We start from the raw sequence: 17,958 nt of genomic DNA, 5'->3' as shown, positions 1-17,958 counted from the left end.
AATTGAGCTATCACACTTGTGTCCGTGTCTGATCAGTGTAAACGTTTTGATCTAGACCCTGGTCTGCCACAGTAGATTGATGAGGAAAAAAATGTATTTGATCCATTTTAGAATAAGGCTGTAACATAACAAAATGTGGAAAAAGTCTGAATACCTTCCGAATGCACTGTATAATGTATAAGGTCTGTGAATAGCTCAACCATTGTGAATGAAATACATTAACAAAATATATTGAAAAGCTGTAGACTAGCCCCGCTAGGCCTACTGGTGTGCTCATGGCAATGCATTATCTACCGGTATATGTTTTATGAATAGTTCCAGGCCAATATTGGAAGGTAACAGTGGAGGCTCCTCAGAGGAGGAATGGGAGGATAAACTATACTAAATATATTCACATCACCAAATAATTGATTAAAACACACTGTTTTGCAAGAAAGGTCTACAGTAGCCTCAACAGCACTCTGTAGGGTAGCACCATGGTGTAGCTGGAGGACAGCTAGTTTCTGTCCTCCTCTGGGTACACTGACTTCAATACAAAACCTAGGAGGCTCATGGTTCTCAACCCCTTCCATAGACTTACACAGTAATTATGTCAACTTCCGGAAGATGTCCTCTAACCTATCAGAACTTTTGCAGCATGAACTGACATGTTGTCCACCCAATCAAAGAAAGGATCAGAGAATGAATCTAGTACTGAAAGCATAAGGTACAGCTAGCTAGCACTGCAATGAATACAATGTTGTGAGCAGTTGACTCAAAGAGAGAGAAAGACAATAATTGAATAGTTTTGAACAAATTATTTTCTTCAAAAATGAAGGTGAAGCAAGAGAGAGCGAGAGAGAGAGACAGCTATATCTCATTGTATTTATTTTTTCACTTTCACTTACTTAGCTAGCGAATGCAGCTAGCTAGTTTTGCCTACTCAAACACACAGCTCAGATAGGAATGCCATGTTAGCTAGCTGGCTATGGCTATCCAACACTGGAACTTTTCCAAGTCAAGGTAAGCTTTTGGTTTTATGAATTTATTGCCACCGGGGCCCGCCGGTGTAACTGCTAAACTGTACGCATGATTGTAGCAGGTTTTTCTAACGCGTTAGTTCTAGTAGCTATGTTGACTATGATGTTAGCTAATATGGTGACAACGATGTAGGCTGTGTGTAGTGGTTAGCGGTTATGATATGAAGGTTTGGCTTGGAACGTTTTTTTCACCTGGTCACAGACAGCTGATGTGTTGTGCACTGAAGTCCACAAGCGAAAGGAAAAGGTGAGAGGAGGAGAGTGCATAGATGAGAAAATGAATTGTTGAGAGCAAGTAGATGCGAGAAGGAATTAACAAGCGAAGTGATCATGCTGTTTGTATTTGGCTGCTATGAAAGTGAACTGTGTTTGTGTGTGATCAGGGGTGTATTCATTCCACCGATTCTGTTGAAAAACGTTTCTTAAACGGAAGCAAACAGAACGAAACAGGGATAAACATACCTGAATTTGTCCAATAGAAACTCTTGTTTGCAACTGTTGGACTAATGATTACACCCTAGATAAGCTAGATGCTGGCAAGAGTGTGCAAGGCAGTATTGAAAGTGTCACTGTTTGTCACCTTGATTACTCAAGTTCTTCTCTTGACCTGTTCACCTACGTTCTAAACTTTCATTCATAGGCTAGGTTGTAGCAACCTCATGATGGGTATAGGGAAAATTGGAGTATCATGTATTAACCTAAACCTATTGATGTTACATTGAGCTGGGTGAATGGAATATGAATGACAGTCATCCAATATGCTCTAATAGAAATAAGGCCATTGTCACGCCCTGACTTATGTGACTCTGGTATGTTGAGTCAGGGTGTGGTGTTCTATGTTGTGTTGTCTATGTTTTCATTCTAGGATTGTATGTCTATGTTTGGCCGGGTGTGATTCCCAATCAGAGACAGTTGTCGCTCATTGTCTCTGATTGGGGATCATACTTAGGCAGCCTATTACTCGTTAGTTGTGGGATCTTGTTCCATGTTTAGCCTTGTTTTGTGTTCAGCCTTAGGACTTCACGTTTCGTTGGTTTGTTGTTTTGTTAGTGTGTTTATCATTGTAATAAACATGTATGCCTTTCACGCTGCGCCTTGGTCTGACCCGTCCTTCAACGAACGTGACAGCCATGCTCATAACAAAAAATATCGGCCTCCCTCATCTTAAACGGCACCGACCGCCACTGCAAGGTAAGCACATATGATGACAATAAAATTTGACTGTTGGTCTGATAACAACTTCCTACTGTTGACTTCGTATGATAAAGAAGACATGTTCCAACACCAATAAATGATTTTTATTCAATTATATTACAACATTTCTGTGTATATCTGTTTTATAGCACCTATATAGAATGAGGGTTTATCATATGGTCAGGTCAGTCAATATATCCATTACATTTACATTGAATACATGGACAAATAGGCTTGGATTACAAACATATCATTAAATAATTTGCACCTTTGGATCTAAGATCAGTGCATTTTTTTGATAACTGACCCTATCAAAGCATGTTCTGATGTAATGGCAGCTTGATCGAATTAATGATCAAATACACTAATGCTAAACATAAGTTAAAGACACATTTTTGTGAATAGCACCATAAGTAAATATGTATTGCATAGTGATGTATACAGTATCATACATGATTGAGCAGTAGTGGTTGGTTTTCTTGTCTCTCATCACTGATCACAGAACTAGGACAACTAGTGGCATTATTCATTTTAACACTTTCCCTACATATCTTACAAACATATTGACTTATAATAAGTTATAAGCAAGTAAATGTTCTGTTTAATGTAAGTAATGTTAGAGTATAAGTTAATGTACACACGACAGAGTTTACTATGATGTGCTAAATAGGTTTTGAAATGCAAGTCTTGATTGACCATGAATATTACCTGACTGAATGCACTCTTTGCACTCTCTGTGTACCATGATTAATGTAACAAATACAATTCCCACTTAGTGCTACTGAGCAAAGAACACAATTTCCTTCTTGTTATAAGCTAGTTAGTCTCATAAGTAAGGCGCAGCCTTCATAAGCAGGCTTATTATAACATACAAGAGCAACATTTATTGATACTGGCAAAGACATGACCAAATCTACTTCATATTATTTTCTCATAAGCATTTCTATAACGGTGGTATTTTATATTGAAAGGAGCAGCAACAACCTTGGACAGGCCATATGCAAACAGAGCATGATTCTCTGTTTACTATTTCACAGCACAAGTCTGTGTAATGAAGCACATTTTTATGTGAAATGATAAAGCAGCATCAGTAGCCTACCTTATTACACAGAACCATGAACTTAAGCCATCTCATAGCGCTTCTTAAGAGAACCATAAAGAAAAATAAAATGTCCTGACTCAGTCTTCCTGGTACAGCCATGTCAGTTGAAACTGAGTACGTGACTGGAGTTGCTTCTCATTTCAAGAGACAAAGGCAAGATAAAGACCCATTCAAGTCCAATGAGGGTTGGGGTTAAAGGTCACTGTGCTGAATGGGGGGCTCCAGTTTGTTGGACAGAGCAGTCAACACCTGGTCAAACTTGGTGTATCGCTCTGCCTGGTTCTCCACCGCCCCCCGACTCCCCCACAGCAACCTCATCTGGAACTCTGTGAGGAAGAGTTCTAGAACCTCAGCTTGCTCCTGGAACCCTGTATGTCCACAACAACACACAACAACATAAAGAAATCACCATTAAAATCTAATTCATACATATCCAACAACACCATGAATATGGTGTTCATATACGTGGTAAATTGTGTTGGTGTCGTGGTGGCAAACTTTTATGAAATACTTAATATCACAACATATATTTAATCTGTATCTCAACATAGATTTAGTCCATATCTCAACATGGTTGTAGTCTGTATCTTGACATGGTTTTAGTATGTATCTCAACATAGATTTAGTCTATAGCTAAACATAATTTTAGTCTGTATTTCAAATAGATTTAGTGTCACGCCCTGGCTCTGGGGACTCTCGTATGTTGAGCCAGGGTGTGAGTTTCTAGTTTTTGTATTTCTATGTTGGCCAGGGTGGCTCCCAATCAGAGACGGCTGAAGCCGTAAGGCATTCGTTTGGTGTGGTTTCTTGTTCCTTTTGGTTTGTGTTTGTACCGTAGGACTTCACATATCGTTTGTTGTTTTGTTCGCTGTGGTGTACTAAATAAAATATGTACGCATCTCACGCTGCGCCTTGGCCCGCATCTTTTCAAGACATTCGTGACAGAAGAAACAACCACGACTGGGTCAAGCAGCGTGATGAGGAGAGAGGTTGGACGTGGGAGCAGATGAGCGAGAGTCTGGCGAGAGCCATGGAGGCCGGGTCCACGGGGGAGAGAGACGGCCAGAAATTTTTTAGGGGGGGGCTCACGCCGTGGATGACGAGGCAGCGGGAGGCCGCAATAGAGCGGTTAGCAGAGGAGGCCGCCAGGTTACGGGGGCCACTGGTCACCAGGGGGAAGGAAAATGTTGAGGCACGGCGAGAGGTACTGGGGTGTGTTGCCAGTCCGGTCCGGCCCGTTCCTGATCCCCGCGTAGGGCCAGTGGTGTGTGTTCGCAGCCCGGTCCGGCCTGTTCCTGCTCCACGCACCAAGCCTATGGTGCGCGTCGCCAGCCCGGCCCGGCCTGCTCCTGCTACCCGCACCAAGCCAATGGTGCGCGTCGCCAGCCCGGCCCGGCCTGTTCCTGCTCCACGCACCAAGCCAATGGTGCGCGTCGTCAGCCCGGTCCGGCCTGTTCCTGCTCCCCGCACCAAGCCAGTGGTGCGCTTCGTCAGCCCGGTTCGGCCCGTCCCTGCTCCCCGCACCAAGCCAATGGTGCGCGTCGTCAGCCCGGTCCAGCCTGTCCCTGCTCCCCGCACCAAGCCTGTGGTGCGCGTCGTCAGTCCGGTACAGCCCGTGCCTGTTCCACCGGTGTCTGGTCCGGCACTGGTCAGCTGCTCCACTCCGGAGCTAGAGCAATCCGCTCCACCAGTATTCAGTCCAGCTCCGGCCAGCAGGGCCAGACCGGACCAGGGGCGCTTTGGGGGGTTAGAGAGGGAGTGGGGGTCATGCCCGGAGCCGGATCCGCCGCCGAGGCGGAGTGCCCACCCGGTCCCTCCCCTGTTGTGTTTGGTTGGCGCGGTCGGAGTCCGCGCCTTTGGGGGGGGGGTACTGTCACGCCCTGGCTCTGGGGACTCTCGTATGTTGAGCCAGGGTGTGAGTTTCTAGTTTTTGTATTTCTATGTTGGCCAGGGTGGCTCCCAATCAGAGACGGCTGAAGCTCGTTGTCTCTGATTGGGAGCCATACTTAGGTAGCCGTAAGGCATTCGTTTGGTGTGGTTTCTTGTTCCTTTTGGTTTGTGTTTGTACCGTAGGACTTCACGTATCGTTTGTTGTTTTGTTCGCTGTGGTGTACTAAATAAAATATGTACGCATCTCACGCTGCGCCTTGGCCCGCATCTTTTCAAGACGTTCGTGACATTTAGTCTGTATCTCAACATAGTTTTAGTCTGTATTGCAACATGGTTTTAGTCTGTATCTCAACATGGTTTTAGTCTGTATCTCAACATGGTTTTAGTCTGGATTTCAACATGGTTTTAGTTTGTATCTCAATATAGTTCTGGTGAACATAGTACAAAGACCTACTCCCACCCTCTTACCCTGTAGTTTGTTCTCTGCGTTGGAGCAGTAGTTGCCCCCCAGTTGTGCCATGGTACGTGCCACCGCCAGATGACTTATCACCACATCCATCCCCGCTTCCACCGTCTCCCACGGCTCTGCCCCATCTGCCACCGCCACACTCTTCTCCAGGAGGGACAGGAGGGGCACCACGTGGGGGAAAGATGTGTTGGATAATGCACAGCTCTCTAAGAAAGAGAGGAGAGGAAGAGGTCCATTAGGCATTGCATTGGACATACAGTATACTCTCACTAAGGTCAATGTTTGCATTCACTGCTCTTAAGGGGTGAGACAATGGGAGTGTCAGAAATGGCACCCTATTCCCTAGGCTCTAGTTAAAAGAAAGAGACTATTTAGGGAATGTAGGCTAAATGTCATTGGGGAGAAATTAGAATGAAGTACCTTTCCCATCATTCATGCGCTTCATGAAAGGCTTCAAGGTTTTCTCATAGAGGATAGCGCCCTCTGTGTGTCGCTGGCGTAACACCATCCACGTCTGCTCCAGACGGGAGATCTGAGAGGTAAAGAAGATAAATGCTCATCAATGCACTGATCAATATAACTCATGCTTTACCTCCCCTAATTGTAAACTGCTCCACATACTACAGTTACAGTAGTTATGTATGAGTAACTCTCCAGTTCCAATGCCCATCCATATGTGCTGTACCTGTGGCAGCTCTAAGGTTCTCATGATTGCGGCGAAGCCAAACATGTTGCCCAGGTTGCTCTTGAGCTCAGCAGCCATTTGGATGGTTTTGTGCAGCAGGGAAGCTCTCTCCTCAGTGCTGCCAGTACAACCCAGCACATCCACAGCTAGCATGATGGACATGGTCTGGAACCTGGATGATAGGGGGATAGTCGAGGTGCAGAGAAAACAGAGACTTTACAAAGACTTCAATTAAACTGGTGAATTTAGAAATACAAGGAAGCTGACTCAGACACACCAAAAAATAAGGAAAAAAAACAAAAAGCGTGTAAAGCAATGTGAAAAGTAATGCCAGTCCTCACCTTTCCAGCAGGTCCAGACGGAGTTGGTGACCGTGTGGGAGGGTCAGTAGCTCCATCCCAGAACTTACACCCATCTTCCTCTGCATCTCCGGAGTCACGTTCAATATCCTGGCGACCTGAGGACCAGAAACATGGTAAGAAAAGGATGTGTTTGGGTTGTACAATGAGGGAGTGTATGTGTGTGTGTCAGTACCATGCAGTCAGCCTTGGTGATGTGTTTAGCCGCTGTCTTGGCATCCACCTGGGCTAGCAGCTCCTTGACCCTCCTCAGCACCCCCACCTCCAGGGGCCTGTTCTCCTTGGGCATCAGTGGGGACTGGTACCTACTAGGCCGGAAGGCAGAGGCTGTTTCCACTATAGGGACCTCATACACATTCTCCTCCTTCACAGGGTCTACAACACTCAGACCCTCCTCTTCCGCACACAGCCGCTTCACATAACTCTGAGCTGGTGGGGTGGCAGGACAGAGCTGGCTGTAGCTGCTATCTGTGTCTGGAATCAGATATATGTGGGTTGGGGAGGCCTGGACTCTGGTGGTCTGTTTTGTGTTGTTGTTGGGGGAGGGTGAAGGAAAGGGTTGGGTCCTGCTGCTGGAGCGTCTGGAGACAGATGGAGAGGGAGCCACCCCTGGCACTCTGATGACATGTGGACTCCTGGGCTGCTGGTTGACTTCAGATACAAGCAGAGGAAATTCCTCAATAATGAGTTACACAATATCACACTATGTCACACTTCATCCCCCTTCTCCTCTCCCCTGTATCTATTCCCCAGGTCGTTGCTGTAAATGAAGATGTGTTCTCAATCAACTTACCTGGTAAAATAAGGGTAAACAATTAAATAAATACAAATGTAAGTATATTATGTCAGTCCTTTCCCATGGAGGTTTTTTTATTTGAAACGTAAGTCACTGGGAAGCAATTGAAGAGTTGTTATGTGGCACTCTCACAGTGCATATCTTTGATCTTGTGAATGTAGTGCTGGTGATGTTTTGCTGCACAAAAACATCCCCATACATGTTTCCAAACTCACTGATTGGTGAAGGGAGTGGGTTCTCTCCAATAGGTGAAGAGGGCTGATGGATTTTCTCAATCTGATCCAAGTTGAAGCTACAGCTCCTGACTGCCTCCCTGTGGTGAACAGTAGAAGGGCTGTAGACACACACACACACACACACACACACACACACACACACACACACACACACACACACACACACACACACACACACACACACACACACACACACACACACACACCTTTAGTCAAAATCAACAAACTATATTTGAAGCATAAATTCACTGCTCACAGCCAAACTGGTGTTGTATTCAAAAGAACAGATGACAGTGCAGATGAGAACAAGTCTCACCTCAGCGGGCAGATCTTGTCCATCACATTCCCACTCCGGCTCTTGACCAGAGCCTCTTTCTGACAGGAGGGAGAGTTCAGATAGCCCTTGTGGTTGGCCAGAGTGAAGGCTGCCTCCAAGTAGTGTAGTGGTAATGTACGATTAACGGGACTGTGGATCTGAGCCCCACTCTGATGAGTCAAAACCATCCTGTTCCCCACGTAGAAGTGAACCAAAGCAGGCACGGAGTCGAAGGCCTCTCCCTCCAGGGTGTACTGGACCCGGGTGTAGGTCTCACTGGTCTGAAGCAGGACCTTGCTTATTAGGAAGTGCAGGGTGTTGTGGTTCCAGCGGCTGGTCAGCACATAGTCTTCCAGGCTGGAGAGAGAGTCTCGGATGAGGAAGTCACCATGGTGCAACACCAGAGTCTCTGACACCTGCCAATCAAAGACACATCAGTTAAGGAGAGCTAGAGATGATTAAGAATGTCATGCGTGGGTACGTGCGTTTGAGGGAGCAGGGGAGCCTCACCTCCCAGGGGATGTGTCCATGGTACCAGCCGTGGCTCAGCAGGTTGCTGCTGCTGAGTTTCAGCTCCTCCTCCAGCTCTCTGCGCAGCTTCTCAGATGGGACGTCCAACCAGAACCTCTCCTTGGAGAACTTAAAAGACATAGGAAGCAAAGGTAAGACGTAGAGAAGAGATGAAAAAAAAATCTACTTCATAACCCCTGTGAAACAACAGTTATCTACGTAGATTCAGCACCAGACAGTGGAAACAAGTCACTTTGCAGCCTTTCCACCGGTTAGACTGTTGTGAAATACAGTAGATAGAGTGAAGCAGGGAAGGGTAGAGAAGAAAAGTTGGGTATTCCCACACTGGCATGTCACCAGAGCGCAGTCTTGGGCAGGTTGTTGCGGTAACGTTATTGTGTAGCTTAGCCATCAGTCAGCCAAGCTCTGTCACCTCTTTACACACAGTCTCCCAGATACAGTAGATCAAGCACCCTGACCCTCCAATCACCACTTGTTTAAATGTTTCTTGGAATTCATTTTAAATGGGCGGATCTACTGGTCCTAACGACTGTTCCCTTCTCAAGCCTTCGCCTACAGTAGGTGACATGTTGTTTTCTCAAACAAAAACTTTTCCCTCTATTGAATGGTTTGTCCCATGGGACCTTGTGCAAATCAGGCTGATTGGCATTGGTCCAAGAACACTTGAAGAGACCTACAGACCTAGAACTCTCATGAATAATTTGGATTTAATTAATGACATACCGGTTTGTTGCATCAAGATAATTTCGCATTTCAAGGAGGGAAAGTGTTATTTTAAATACAAAAACAGTTCAATATAATGTTTTTTAACCCTTATTTTACCAGGTAAGTTGACTGAGAACACGTTCTCATTTACTGCAACAACCTGAGGAATGGTTACAGGAGATGATTGAGCCAATTGGAAGCTGGGGTTGATTAGGTGACCATGGTGGTATGAGGGCCAGATTGGGAATTTAGCCAGGACAGCGGGGTTAACGCCCTACTCTTACAATAAGTGCCATGGGATCTTCAGTGACCACAGACAGTCAAGACACCTGTTTACCGTCCCATCCGAAAGACAGCACCCTACACAGGCCAATGTCCCCAATCACTGCCATGGGACAAAAACATTTAGACGAGAGGAAAGAGTGCCCTCCAACACTACTTCCATCAGCATCTGGTCTCCCATCCAGGGACTGACCAGGACCAACCCTGCTTAGCTTCAGGGGCAAGCCAACAGTGGGATGCAGGGTGGTATGCTGCTGGCAAGTGTTTATTTATTTATTTATTTTTTTGGGGGGGGGAGTAACTAACTTTTATTTTATTTATTTTATAAATGTTATTATTTTTTACAATAGTATTTTTATTGTACTTTTTTATATATATAATTTTTTTTATATGTAATATATATTGATAAAATAAAGCATAAAATGGTATGGTTGTCAAGTTAGAGAGGATCCAATGATAACAAGTGAATGTATCTGAATTCCTTCAGTCTTTCCCTCTCCACTAGGCATAACCAGTCATATCCAGATCAGGCTCAGTTGCCCACAGTTACCCAGTCAGCTCTAAACTATTCCTCTGGAATGAGCAGGCTTCCCAACTCTTTTATGTCACCGATCCTAATTCAATTAGAGCTTGACCGCTGCGCACACTGTGATCCCCACCACAGTTCTCCTGGTTCCACACAAACACAGCAAGAGAGGGGATTCTAAAAACAACACACTCTATAGGAAGTTTTGCCATGCTAAGCAGGCTCCTCTGAGTTTTATGTTCGAGAGAATGTCTCAAAAGAACCATTTATAATAAAAATATCCATATTAGATTAGTAGTGAGGAGGAGGTAAAAGATCTTACCTTCACATATTCGCATTTGCTATCAATGGGATCCAATTGGCTGGAAGAGAGAGGGGAAAACATCATGTTAGAATGGAAATATATGTTCTTCATTGGGATGACACAACATTCAGGGCCCTGTCCTCTGTGTATGTACTTCCATCCTCTATGTGCCTCCACTAGGGGAAATAGGCCTATTACATAACAATCTAGTAGGAGTTCAAATCTGCAATACCTTCAAGATATGTCCTAATATGACAACTCCCAGCAACAGCCTGTTACATTAAACAAAAACTATAATGGAAGACGTGAGGCATGTCAGGAGCTTTTGAAAAGTGTTACTTTGGACTTTCTGTTGTTCCTCAGCCAAGAGTGTAGCTACAAGAGTACTGTCAAGAGACATGACCTCTTGTTCCCATGAACTCAATCTCTTTAGACACACACACACGCGCGCGCATACACACACACACACACAAACACACACAGCTGCTCCTCGTCCTCCCCCACATACCATTCTTCCCCCCTCTCTTTCCTTCCAGCTAAAGATACATTCACTAACAAACACACATATATGGCCCACAGGGGTCTCAAACTACAATAACACAGACTGAGATAATGATGACAAAAACCAGCAGCAGAACTATCTTTCATTATCTGACAAGAAGAAGAATCTGCAGACTTATTTCCCTTTTTCCTATGATGCTTAATAAAGCCAAGCTCCTCTGACTGCCATTTCAGTTTGAGCCAAGGAACCTCCCTGTTCAGTACTTGGCCGGATGGGTTTCCCTAGATGAAGAGCCATATTTACAGCATAAACTAACGTCATCCAACAGTCATGAGGCAGCTGTGTATGGGGGCGACACACACACACACACACACACACACACACACACACACACACACACACACAGCCCCTTGATGTGGGTTGTGGCTCAAAACAATAATAAGCATCTCATACATTATGACCTGCAAACACTTAACATTGTACACTGCCCATATACATAAGGAGTACACACTAAGTAAGTTATGTCACAGATTATGATAGAGCAGTGTCACTGTCAGGAAAATTTAGGAAAGAGAGAGGTTTCACAGATCACACTCATGACTATGAAAGCTATATCCTTTGAGTGAGTCTAGAGTTTAGAGCTTTACACTAAAGACACTTGACCAGTGCCGCCTCTGCCTATACGGAGACTACGCGCTGAGCGTAAGGCCCTGCGGCCGTTAGGGGAACCTGCCACCCCTGTTGCAACCAAATCTTGCAGAGGACCCCCAAAAGGCAAGAGGGGGCTTTGCACTTGACAGAAGAACATGATCAGGCAAAATTAATCACTATTGACAAGCTGTCTATTGACCTCAGCATAGAGAGTAAAATGACCCCTGATCTGCTTCCATACTTCATCTATACCAGCGGCATTTAGCTCAATATTGTTTCCTCTCTTCTATAGACTAACAGGCAGTGGAATCCCGGTCTGCACATAATGTCTAGGACAGGGTTCCCCAATATGCAGCCCCACCGGGGTGATTTTTGTTGTTGGACATTTCTGCAAAATAACCAGCAAATTAGCTCAAAGTGATTTTAATTTAGGAAATCTGTTCCCAAGTATTCCCATGCATAAATAGAGAGGCATATGTGATCGTATCCCAATGTAATCATCATTATTATTTTCAAATACTATATCTGTTTGGGATTCTTGTGGTAAATTTGCAGTGCAAAAATTATTTAGAACTATGTTTCAGACCCGACCATCCGCTCAAGGGAAAATCGTCCCACGGCTGAATGTAATTGGGGACCCCTGGCCTAGGGGAATGTCAGGGAACATAAGGTCAAGTTCAACTGGCTGAGAGATCAACTAACTGTTAGGACAATCAGAAGTCAGTCTGGACCATAGACTGTATGGTCGCCACTCACTGGACAAAGAGCACTGGCCAGCCTCAGTAATAATGTCATCCTTTCGCTGAAATGCAGGAAAACGTCCAAATTCCTTAAGCAATACACATTACATAACCCATTCCCCCGCTCCCCAAATGACAAACAGCCACTATAGGCGAGGCTACCATAGGACATTAAACCTAGAGCTCACTGTCCGAAGCTGAACATTTCATGCCAATATGGTTTATTAATGTTTCATAAGAAAATAGATGTATTCATGTATATCAAGATATACTGTGTGGCAGTAAGTCACTTCAGGACATCATGCAGCTATTGAATATAATTAACTAGGATGCATTAGTTGTTTGTGCAGTGTGCAGGCTGAAGGCTGCAACTGCAAGATGTTATTACAATGTAACAAAATGACATTAATGCAACATCTGTGAATGTTACAATGTCCAAAACATAAAAACAAACCGTTTTCAAACGAAAGTGCTCAGAGAGAACATGACTAAGTTATGCAGTCAAGGCAATAAACAACCTATGAACTAGAACCTGAATTTATCCATCAAACGTAGATCCACCATGAAGTGGTGGAATTGTGTTATCATAAGAAATATAGAAATCTGACCTTATTCCCATGGTAGTAAATACTCGAGACGGAATCGAACCGTAACCTATAGCATGAGTTTCGCACATCTCTAGCAGTCTAGGATCTCAAGTCATTGCGCTGAACTGAACTGAAATACATGAGGAGCAAAGGCTGCTCCCGTCCACGCGCTGAGCGCAAAGACAGTGCAGGGGAGGAACCTTCAGCCCATGCTTATTATTGTCGGAGTCGAATTATCGTTTTGCTATTCTACAAGACCTTTCAAATGTAGGTTTATGGGCACATCCAATTTTGAACACGATTAATTATACGTCCCACCTCGAGAAACAGATACACTGTCAAACCAAGTGTTCAGGGATCTGAACACTTAACTAAACACTTTTCTGTAACACTTCGAGGGGGTGTTGTTTTAACACTGTTGGGTGTAAAGCCATAGTTGCATATTTCCCAGCATGCCTTTTAACTGAATGTGACACCCATGACTGTGGTTGTTCCATTCAATTATTTATATTCCTGGAGCCTTCACCAGGTGACTGCCTAAGTGAACGTGTTTCATTTAAAAGTAAATCCTTTATGACCACATATACATTTCATATGGCCTAGTAATCCTCAATATTGTGGTCAGAAAATCCTGGCTCATTGGCCACATCAAACTCCTCATGCCTATTGGAATCCAGCCAGAGGGAGGATATCCAATAATTGGAATATTTTATCACCCACAACCTGCACTCAGAATGCCTGCTATGGTGAAGGACTTTTAAAACAAGACTACCTAAGCCATCTAAACTGGAACAACCTTCTCAGTAAGTCCAACCCCTTACATATTGGATTAGTTTAGAAAAATGTAAGTTATTTATCTTTGTATAGTATAAGATAAATTCATCAATCAATTAATGTGCATGAAGAAACATAGATATTAAAACAAACGATTCTAAAAATCAACCTGCAACAAAGCATGCAGGTGAATATGATAATGGTCCCCTCCAAAAATCATTTCCACTCAGAGAGTTAACAGAAATGAACTCAACACAGTCGCGTAGCAACACCACGCGATGGAAAATATTTGTTGAATCAAATGTCCTGTTCCGTTGTGCTGAAATGTAGGTAAGGTGACAGACATTCCTAACACTGATCTGATTAATAGGCATGGCATTTCTAATGACTGAATGCACTCTAAACAGGACGATGGGAAAGTAAACACTAGTGTTTAAAATCTGAACACTTAGGAGATACAGGCGTTTTCTTGGTTGGAAACTCACTGGAAAAAGCTGACTATCATGTTTAGTCTTGCATTCTAAACGCGTGTGTTTAAGGTGAGAACACTTATTGGCAAATCGAAATGCCTGATGTTTAATTTTTATACATGTCACATGTTTCATGGTTTTACAGTGTAGGTTGGCTAATGCAACTTCACTTCAGACCACTTTTGCAGGATAACATATGGCACTAGAGTACAGTCATTCCATTCTTCAAAACCTATGTCTCTCAGTTACAAATTCTTGAATTCAGAGATACAGATAACATTTTCGATATTTTCTTTGAAAAATAAATATAAAGGCTACAGAATGTATCAATTCATCTCACACACATCCCTTGTGTTGTGATAAATCAGTTTCTCACCAGTCAAATGTCTCCATCCCCTGTGAATCTCCCAGAGTCCTGCTTTCATCATCCTGTGTCTTCTCCTCTGTATCTCTGTGGACCACCTCTACAATAGGGTCCATCACCTCATACAAGTCCTTGGTAAGCGCTGTGGGTGACACTGGGCCAGAGTAGTACTGAGTGCTCTGGGAGGAAGGCATAGTGGCAGGGTCAGGCACACAAGGATTGGTCCTGGTCCTGGCTGCATTGACCCCTGAGTGGTCCTCACTTGTCAATGGTGGATCTTGATTTCCTGAGGGTTTATTAAGTGCTGAGGTCTTGGGTACCTCATATGAGCCTTTACGGGATGGCAGTGTATCTGTGTCACAGCTGGATGAGGGAGAGTGGGTGGGGGCCTGAACCACTGGCAGTGTTTTCCCTGTAAGGCCACCAGGCAATGGTTTCTCTAAAGAAAAAAGATGGGCACTAGACAGGGCACTCAGAAGAGGAGAATCTTGTACATAGTCCCCAGCTTGACACTGGCTCTGCCCTCTACTGATCTCACCTTTGCTACTCCTTTTTTTATTTGACCCCTTGCTGCTTTTCTGCCTCTCCTTTCGAGGCACGGTACCTACGTGTGTGTACATGTCACTGGAGCGAGCATAGCCTGGACTGTGGAGGCTGGTATCCATGTCATCAACTGAGTTGGCCCCCAAAGTTGTGTCACTGCGGCTCCCATCAGGCTTTGAGGTTATCTTGGGGTCTGTCTTGTCTGATGAACGACGGATGGAGAGATTGGACAGACTTTCAAACCACTTGAGACCTGGGGAGAGAAAGCTAGATTGCCTTATTGTATCCACTGTTGCCTTGACTCATTTGATATTCTGATACATTGGTGTTCTGTGGTACAGTATGTGCTTGAGATTTCTCTCTTAATTTTTATCATGTGAAAAATATTATTTGTTTACTCTCTGCTCAATAATGCCTGGAATGTTTTCACATGCAAGCCGAGCATGCTGAATCCCTCACCGGATTCATTTCTGAAATGAGAGCTGAACTCTTTGGTTGTTTGATTATGTTTCTTCCCTGGGGACCCATTAGAGCATGAAAACGTGATGCAGGCATATTGAATGCCTCTAGCCTGCCTCCAGCTAAATATAACGAGGATTCCTCAGGGGTTTTTGAAAGGAGTGGGAGAGGGAGAAATTGGGGGAGATACAATAGAGGAATACTAAAATGTTCCTTACGCTAGTCATTTATTTACTTTTCAGAGACAAATTAGGCCAGAGGGTGGTGTACTCTGGACCTGAACGGCTAGCTTTGGCACTGAGAGAGTTATCAAGGGAAACTTGAGGAAGTAGAACTATAAGCATGTTATTATGCAACAGATGTAGCCTACTATCTGATCAGGATTTTAATCTTCAGCACAATATTAGAGAGATTTCCTTTACTCAAATTATTTTCAAATTATGTTTTTGGTCCTGATGGTCAAGTTTAAATGACATAATGACCCTTTACTGTCGTTATACACTTCAAACTACACACACACACAAATACATGACCTAATCCCTAATACCAACAAACATGCCTTTGTTGTCTATAGAAGGCTGGCTTGTCTTAGTAAGAGTTGGTTTTATATTGTATGCCATCGTCAGTCTCCATTTAGTGCTCAATTGAGATGCTATTTGAAACAAAACAATGAGCCATCTATGATTTTGTTTACAATAGCATATAAACCTGAATAGTGTTTTTATAAGTGGAGCAACAGCAGACAATGAGTGAACTGACAGAGAAACAAGAGTCAATAGAACTCATTCATTACAAATATTCACATTAAGAGATGAGGAGCATCCTCCCTTTCCCTAACTCTGACTCATAACATAGCCAGAGCTCTAGGATTGTTGCATTCTGTGATCCTTCTTATTATATACTGTAGTATTGATTGCGAATGAGACATTTATTAAGAAAAACAAAACTTACTCAGTTTTCGTTTGCTCATGGTTTGGGATAGGTTTAGAGGTGTAAGGATACAGTTCCTATTATCATCCTTGTTCTTAGACAGTCTATATGAGGACAACTCTGATACACTTCTTGAACAGAATGCAGTTCCCGCAGTGCAGTAGTGTGATGAACAGCATACATTTGCCCAACAGAGAAATGTTCTTCCTGTCATCTTGAGAGAGCGGAAATGGCTAATCCATTTTACGTCAGCAGTCATTTCTGCATATGAAAGTCAGAGATTCTAGTGAATCTATAAAACCAAAGTTTCCAATGAACATGACCTTTACCCTAATAAGTTACAACAACAGTCAGTGTCACATACAGTTGTTGTGTTATTTCTAGTGACAATTTTAAGGAGCTTTCAGCAAGGTTGTATATGATGTGATCTATGAATGTGCTTATAAATGATTGACAATCTATAGATTACAAAACATTGATAAAGCAAAACAACAAAATAGTCCCACTGAAAAAATAAGTCAACCAAAACATCAGGAGTGCATCAGGAGGGGACTTGCCTTTCTCCTTTTTGGGGGGGTGGGGTAGGTTTTCTTTAAAAACTCGGATAGGGAGTAGTCACTCAGCACAAGTCTTGCATCATTTTCTCTGTGTTGCTACATTTCCTATTGAGACTTCCTGTCATATGTAAAGAAATAAGCAGTAGTAGGCAGTAGGCAGTACGCAGTAAGCAGGTTGTCTAGGCACAAGGAACACCATGCTAGCTCAAAACAAGCTTTGACATTTTCACTAACATTTAGTATGACTGGGTATCTGACACAATTACAGTGGCTTGCAAAAGTATTCACCCCCCTTGGCATTTTTCCTATTTTGTTGCCTTACAACCTGGAATTAAAATTGATTTTGGGGGGGTTTGTATCATTTGATTTACACACGATCCCTACCACTTTGAAGATGCAAAATATTTTTTATTATGAAATAAGAAAGAAAACTTGAGCGTGCATAACTATTCACCCCCGCAAAGTCAATACTTTATAGAGCCACCTTTTGCAGCAATTTCAGCTGCAAGTCTCTTCGGGTATGTCTCTATAAGCTTGGCACATCTAGCCACTGGGGGTTTTGCCCATTCTTCAAGGCAAAACTGCTCCTGCTCCTTCAAGTTGGATGGGTTCCGCTGGTGTACAGCAATCTTTAAGTCATACCACATATTCTCAATTGGATTGAGGTCTGGGCTTTGACTAGGCCATTCCAAGACATTTAAATGTTTCCCCTTAAACCACTCGAGTGTTGCTTTAGCAGTATGTTTAGGGTCATTGTCATGCTGGAAGGTGAACCTCCGTCCCAGTCTCAAATCTCTGGAAGACTGAAACAGGTTTCCCTCAAGAATTTCCCTGTATTTAGCGCCATCCGTCATTCCTTCAATTATGACCAGTTTCCCAGTCCCTGCCGATGAAAAACATCCCCACAGCATGATGCTGCCACCACCATACTTCACTGTGGGATGGTGTTCTCGGGGTGATGATAGGT

The 17,958-nt window shown here is 43.7% G+C and overlaps 1 protein-coding gene across 2 annotated transcripts; it reads right to left on the bottom strand.

Moving 5' to 3' along the window:
- Positions 1–2,301: 2,301 nt before the first annotated feature.
- Positions 2,302–16,575, bottom strand: LOC121550339 (SH2 domain-containing protein 3C-like). Of its 2 annotated transcripts, XM_045226787.1 has the most exons (12): positions 16,456–16,575; positions 14,515–15,298; positions 10,433–10,472; positions 8,577–8,705; positions 8,067–8,482; positions 7,730–7,848; positions 6,894–7,369; positions 6,701–6,816; positions 6,360–6,531; positions 6,095–6,206; positions 5,674–5,880; positions 2,302–3,683 (listed from the first exon to the last, which is right to left on the bottom strand). In XM_045226787.1, the coding sequence occupies exons 1-12, from the start codon at positions 16,472–16,474 to the stop codon at positions 3,508–3,510; spliced, it is 2,766 nt and encodes a 921-aa protein (XP_045082722.1). In that variant the 5' UTR covers positions 16,475–16,575; the 3' UTR covers positions 2,302–3,507. The 2 variants fall into 2 exon arrangements, with proteins under 2 accessions (XP_045082722.1, XP_045082723.1); XM_045226788.1 differs by lacking the exons at positions 14,515–15,298; positions 16,456–16,575 and adding an exon at positions 12,916–13,196.
- Positions 16,576–17,958: the final 1,383 nt, after the last annotated feature.

The sequence above is a fragment of the Coregonus clupeaformis genome, chromosome 18, assembly GCF_020615455.1.
Source record: "Coregonus clupeaformis isolate EN_2021a chromosome 18, ASM2061545v1, whole genome shotgun sequence".
NCBI lineage: Eukaryota > Metazoa > Chordata > Actinopteri > Salmoniformes > Salmonidae > Coregonus > Coregonus clupeaformis.
Note: the sequence above shows the minus strand (reverse complement) of the source record. Positions and strands in the feature narration are given on the sequence as shown.

Excerpts from the sequence above, each read along its gene's own strand:
- LOC121550339 (XM_045226787.1), bottom strand. Across the intron at positions 8,706-10,432 it reads GCAAATGCGAATATGTGAAG|TTCTCCAAGGAGAGGTTCTG; the intron begins GTAAGATCTTTT and ends ATGTCTTTTAAG. Across the intron at positions 3,684-5,673 it reads CGCAGAGAACAAACTACAGG|GGTTCCAGGAGCAAGCTGAG; the intron begins GTAAGAGGGTGG and ends GTGGACATACAG.